This window comes from Lottia gigantea (genome assembly GCF_000327385.1).
Source record: "Lottia gigantea unplaced genomic scaffold LOTGIsca_41, whole genome shotgun sequence".
Lineage (NCBI taxonomy): Eukaryota > Metazoa > Mollusca > Gastropoda > Lottiidae > Lottia > Lottia gigantea.
This window is the reverse complement of record NW_008709421.1, coordinates 134,980-141,415: the sequence shown is the minus strand read 5'-3', so window position 1 is coordinate 141,415 and position 6,436 is coordinate 134,980. Positions and strand designations below refer to the sequence as shown.

Sequence of the window (6,436 nt, the reverse complement as noted above, 5' to 3'; positions counted from 1 at the left end):
AATCTACCTCAGTTTGAATATGTACATTTTGCACTTAATCATCCAATCTTCTGTTTTGATCTATCAGCTCACCAAGAAGATCTTTTCAAAACAGGAGTGAACATAAATATTCATATTGAAAAAACACCAGGAGATGTAACAGGTTATTGTTTATTATTGGAAGAAGCAAAACATTTAATTAAAATAGCAGATAGAAGAATGATAAGAATTGAGTAAAAAATACACCCTTAAAAATGAAACCAGAAACTTTAGTTATGAAAATAATAGAAGACATTGAAACAGATTCCCCAACTGTAATAACTTTCAACGGTAAAAAAATCAGTATAACTAAAAAACTTATTGATAAATACAAATATTGTAAAGTCAGAGACGATATAGATTTAGAAAGAATTGACGCGAACGCAAAAGAATGTGGATTTTTACCTTTCCTTCTACCTTTAATATTTGGTGGTATTGCAGCGGCTACTGGAATAACAAAAACCGTCCTCTCAAATAAAGCAGATGATGCTAAAGCCGCTGAAGAACGCAGACATAATTTAGCACTGGAAAAGGAAGCACGAAGTTCAGGAGTGGGAGAAATGATAGGCACAATAAAAGAATTAGGAAAAACATTTAGGGAAGAAACCAAGAAAACTGTTAAACAAGGATTAAATAAATTAGTAGATAGTATTGACACGGGAGAAGTCAAAGTCAAACATAAGGGTAATGGAATATTTTTAAAAAATATACACACTGGAGAAGGAATATATCTTTCAAAGTATAAAGGAGAAGGAGTGATTTTTGGAACAAATTAAAATAATAAAAAATGGGCAAAAAATGTAATCATTGAGAAATATTTCCTAATAACCCAATGTAAATACTAGAAAACCCGTGGCATATGTTAATTTTATTTTTTTACAAATGAGTAGCGATTGGAATAATATTTTAAAAAGAAATAAAGAATATATCAAAGCTAAGAATAAAATAAAGACCCAAGTTGAAAATAACAGATTACAACAACTCGGATTAACGGAAAATCTACAAACTCTATTTCAACCCATATTAAAATCTCAAGAGGATATTAAAAGGAAATTAGCTTTAGAATATAAACCTCCTATAGAACCCACACCTCCTATAGAACACCCCAAACCGATTGAATATGATGGTATTATAATTAGGACATTAGATGATATAAATCGTCTTTTTTCAAACCCTAACCCAGATTTACCAAAGAGCATTTCACCAATCGTTGATAATCAAGGTTTATTGTTTAATGGATTTAGAATAATATTTAGTCCAAATTCCCCTTTATTCAAAATTGATACAAAAGACTTTATATTAACATTAACGAGAGGATTAATAGATTTAATTAAATTAACGAGAGTATGTTGGTATTGCCGATTATAAGGATTTAGTAGCATACTCAAAATTTCTAGATGCAATAAGAAAGTCGGGACCCGAAACAAGAAGATCGAAAGAAGTTAAAATATATATAAAAGTAATTGATCAAGATGATGAATACGAAGTTGACGAAGCAGATGATTATGCTGAAGACAACAATTCAATCACACAAGATATAGACGATTTCGAAGATATGGTGGCATCTGGACAAGGTATAACGTTTTTATCCGACAACAACGAGGAACTACTTAATAGATTACGAGTAATATTAGCGGCAATGAAGGAAGGACATCGATCGCACAGACAATATAATGAAGTAAATTGTATATTAAAAAGACTCCTAGAAAAAAGTATCATAGATAAAAATGATTATAAAAGCGTGATTAAAAATGTCAATTAAAGAACAACTATTCGTCATCACCTCAAATAAACCAGACATTAAATTATCTCTAGATTATGAGTACGAACTCGATCGCAATCAAGAATATGAATTGGAATTAAAGTATTTCTCTGTTTACAATTCCATTAGAAATATCAACGAAAAAAATAACCAAATAAAATTATCAACAGATAACGGAGTTACGTTCAAAACCATACGTTTACTACCAGGAAGCTACGAATACATAGCCATTAACGAATACATATCTGAATATGGAGGAAGTGTAAATGGTAAAAACAATATTGAATTCGAAGGTAATTTGAATCTGAACAAAATAAAATTGATATTAAGAAATAATAGTCAAGTTGATTTCAACGTAGAAAATTCATTGAATACGTTACTAGGATTTGATAAACGACTATACACCCAATCCACTTTAGCACCACACAAAGCTAATATCGAGAATGATATCGATGTGATAAATATACATTGCAATTTGATAAACGGTGGATTTTTCAATAAATACAAACGTCAGATTATTTACAGTCTTCCAACATTCACTGTACTGATAGGATATAGAATTATAGAGAAACCATTTCAAACGACGTATTTACCACTTCATTCCTTTTATGATTAAAGATATAAATCTGGAAATCAAAGATGTTAAAAATAGGTTTATAAATTTTGGTAACGAGGAAATTGTTATTCAACTTCATTTAAAACAAAAAAATTAACACTCTTCATTTTCTTCTTGAATAGTAAGGTAATCGAAATCATCAAATTCCTAGTTTTCATCCATGTTCAATTCTTTTCCGTCGTTGCAAGGATACATGATTCCTTCACTGTTTGGTGCTTTTCTCTTAACGAGATTTAAATAACTTATAAAAACTTTCTTTTGTTTATCATCATCTTTTGGAATAACTACTCCATTGGTGAAACTTTTTAGGTTTCTTAAATTCATTCGTTACATCGTGTCCACTAGCTAAACGAATATAATCTTCTACGGATATCTTATCTTTAGATTTCGGGAAAATATAATTCCACCATCACCTTAATCATTCTTTCCTTTACAATAATCATTTTCGGACACCAACCCACCTTCATTTAATTTATCCCAATTGCTAGACGAAATGTATAAACTATCTATTATATTTTTACTGTGAGATAAAACGAATGATCCCAAATGACTAGGTGTTAGTCGTGTAGATTTAAGAGGTGTACAGTCAAATTCTTTTTCTTCTTCATTTATCTCAACTATATATTGACTATCATTTACTTTTTCATAGTGTATAACGTGTGAATCGAAGTTGGCTTTTAAAGTCACTTCACTCCATAGATGTCTCGATGCAGTTATATCCTTCTGAATAGAATACAGCGAATTACCTAATAATTTCATACAATTACTACCTACGATATTACCTTCTCGTTTATATTTATTTCTTAAATCTCTCAAAATTAAAATATAATCTCTATAGGGTGGGGTTTTAAAATTTTCTTCGTAATCTATACCATCTAATATTTTAATAATTCGTCCACCGGCTGTCACTTTTTCTTGAATATCGACCGATGTTAAAACGTCGTGACAGAAACCATTTCTGAACCTGATTTTAGTGCCAGTTTCCTTTTTACCTATTCTATTCGTGAAAGTGATTTTATCTTTAGCTGGTATGGGTTGGAAGAACATGTTTTTGTGATATTCAAACCAGACTTTTAAAATAGCAGTTCTAGGTCTGAATTTCTGCTCGTTAAAGAGCTTGAGAAATTCTTTATTTTCTTCTTGTCGAAATGGTCTACCACTTTCTGCTCTCGGATATTCGCTATCTAAATCCGACATGGCGGAAGCGTACAAACCGTTAGCATCAAAGGCCATTAGTTTAGTACATTTTATTTTTTTAAGTCTCGAATGAACCTCCGCTTTATCTTTCGTGCTAGCGCTGTATTCTTTGAATAAATCTATTATATTATCACTTGCTGTTTCTGTGTATTCCTTTAATATATTACAAATTTCATCCATTTTATTCGTTTCAAATGATTTTCGATTTGCCTCCTCCTCTTTTAATACTTTGTCTGATAAAATATCTTATAAAAGGGTGAGTATGTGAGTAAACTTTTTCTACGTTTTCTTTTTCGGTGTGTTTCGGAACCATTCTAGTACTTTCATACCATTCTTCTTCAACCATTTCTTTATCGTAATGATATAAATAATACCAACCCTTTAAAGATAAAGAAGGAGCCGTTAGATTATTGGAAATATTCTGAAATACAACTTCTTTCATTGCTTGATTGTATTTTATCAAACAAGCTCCGAGACATAACGTATCTCTTTTAGCGTAAGGTTCCCATTCGTGTCTTAAAGGTTCCCAATTATCTTTGGTGTATTTTGCAATGTCTACATCCTCGATCTTTCTCAAATTCATTGGTAGATTAGATGAATTACCCCTTGCTGCCAAACTAGATGATTCATGTTGATAGGAACATATGAAATTAATATTTTGCAAATAATAAGATTTCGGGGAAGGGAGGGTTTGATTCTCCCAAATGTACAGGCCTAGGGTGGAGCAGACACTTTATTTAGAAATTAGGATTAAGGGTCTTGATATTGGGTTTTCTTCTGTTCTTATTCTGATCTGAAATTAGAAAAAATAAGTATAGTGTCTGTTATGCGCTGATTGTTTTTAGTTTACTATGAACAATATTATCATTTAAGTTCTTATTTTTTGAATATGCAACTATCATTTTCTGCTTATAGACATGGGGGAATTTCTCTTGAAGGCTCTTATAGTGGGCATGAACTATCTTGCTCGATTGCTGGTTGTATTAAACGGGACAATAAAGGGTGTTATGCCTACATTATGATGAATATTTAGTCCAATAGGTCTTGCTGTATTCAATGTCTGAATCCAATGGGCTTCCCTAGATTGACGGAATTTGGTAGTTTCATCTTCGGGCAAGTCAATTTCTATACGCTCAATTGGGATTAGGGCGAGATCGTCTATTGAATGGTCGTCGAGGTTGAAATGATTACAGGCTTGTCTTTCTTTAATTTGATGTCTGACCTATGAGCATTAAAGCGAGTTCGTAAATTATTCTTAGTTTCTCCTACATATTGTTTGGGGCATTTCTTGCATGAAATTAAATATATTACATTCGAATGTTCACATGTTAGATGTTCCTGGATCGGGTACCTTTTATTCGTAGAGTTGCTTACAAAGTAATGAGTTTCTGATATAAAGGGACATGTTTTGCATTTACTGGACAAACATGGAGCACTTCTTAAACCTGGAGGTACTTCGGCATAAAGTCTGTTTTTAGCTGCTATCTGTGCTAAGGTGGAATTTTTTATGTTTCGTAAAAATCGTTTAGAGTACCCACGCTCTTTCAGTTTTGAGAAAACAATCGTACAGGCTTGGTTGAAATCAGAAGATCTTGTACAAATTCGATGAAATCGTAAAACTTGTGACTTAATTATACCAGAAAAGGTATGTTTTGAGTGAAAGGAGCTCTTGTGCAAGAGTTGATAAGTATCAGTTTCTTTGAAATACACTTTAATATCCAGTTTATTTGTTTCTGCTATGGAATCTCCCTTAAAGACTGTGGTATCGAGAAAGTCTATGCTTTTGTCACTCACGTTTGCGGTTAGTTTGATAGAAGGGTGGTGGTTGTTGAGAATTTCAAAGAATTCCCAAAACTGTTCGATAGAATAAGTCCAAACCATAAAAATGTCATCCAAAAAGCGTCCGTAAAAAAGTGGGTCAAATGGACAGAGGGGCAACACCTCACGTTCCCACTCTGCCATGAAAAGGTTTGCGTACGAAGAGGCGAATCGTTTGCCCATTGCTGTCCCTGAAGTTTGTAAATATGTTTTACTATTATATGTGAAATCGTTTCGACTATGACAAATCTCTAAAAGCTGTAGAATTGCATCGTCGGGTCTGTTTGGATCTGGGTTTCTATTAAAAGCTTTACGAACTGCCGTTAAACCAGTAGTGTTATCGATATTGGTATACATAGAAGAAACGTCAATAGAAATTTAAATAGCATTAGAGGGAACTCGAAGATTTTTTATTTTATTGACAAAATCGGTTGTGTCTTTAAGGTAGACGCGATGTTGACATGCTAGAGGTAGTAAGAAATGATCAATGTATTCTGACACTGCATATGACTCACTACCACAGTCAGATATAATCGGGCGGCCTTTAGGGATTTTATTCGAGATAAACCACTCCTTGGTTGGATTCTTATGGATTTTAGGCAAAGTGTACAAATGTCTCTCGCGACAATCAGGTTTGGCAGATAGATAGTCATATTGTTTCTGTTTGAGATAACTAGTTTTGACTAAATCGGCAAGAATATTGTTAATCATGTTAGCAGTTTCTTTGAAAATTGGTTTCGGTAAAATGGCATAATGTTTAGGATTATTCAGTTGATTCTCTGCTTCTGAAACGTAATCCTCCCTATTCAGAATGACACAACATGAACCTTTGTCACTCTTTTTAATAACAATGCTATCGTCTTTCTTAAGTAGGTTTAACGCTTCACGTTCCACTTGTGTGAGATTAGGCTTTTCGTGTGTTATGGAAAGGTTCACTGTTTGGCTATTCATACTCGCAAATGCTTTCAATATTTCAGGATGGATGGCGGCCTGAGGGGGTGTCCACGTGGATTTAGGAATAAACA

General features: G+C 32.9%; 3 protein-coding genes across 3 annotated transcripts in view; 2 read left to right on the top strand and 1 right to left on the bottom strand.

Annotated features, from left to right (window-relative positions):
- The window catches only part of LOTGIDRAFT_163659 (hypothetical protein), a gene marked incomplete at both ends in the record, with an annotated part of 1,949 nt that extends 1,155 nt beyond the window's left edge, over window positions 1–794 (top strand). The window contains one exon of the mRNA XM_009060186.1: window positions 368–794. Within this exon, the coding sequence (XP_009058434.1) occupies window positions 368–794 (427 nt within the window). The remainder of the gene's footprint in view (window positions 1–367) is intronic.
- A 975-nt stretch (window positions 795–1,769) lies between these two features.
- Window positions 1,770–2,396, top strand: LOTGIDRAFT_163658 (hypothetical protein; the record flags this gene model as incomplete). The annotated part of the gene is made up of 1 exon (XM_009060185.1): window positions 1,770–2,396. One exon carries the CDS (start codon window positions 1,770–1,772, stop codon window positions 2,394–2,396), a length of 627 nt encoding a protein of 208 aa, XP_009058433.1.
- Window positions 2,397–2,810: 414 nt separating this feature from the next.
- The window catches only part of LOTGIDRAFT_163657 (hypothetical protein), a gene marked incomplete at both ends in the record, with an annotated part of 5,829 nt that continues 2,203 nt past the window's right edge, over window positions 2,811–6,436 (bottom strand). Inside the window, 2 exons of the mRNA XM_009060184.1 lie at window positions 2,811–3,826; window positions 3,972–4,210. Coding sequence (XP_009058432.1) covers window positions 2,811–3,826; window positions 3,972–4,210 — 1,255 coding nt within the window. The remainder of the gene's footprint in view (window positions 3,827–3,971; window positions 4,211–6,436) is intronic.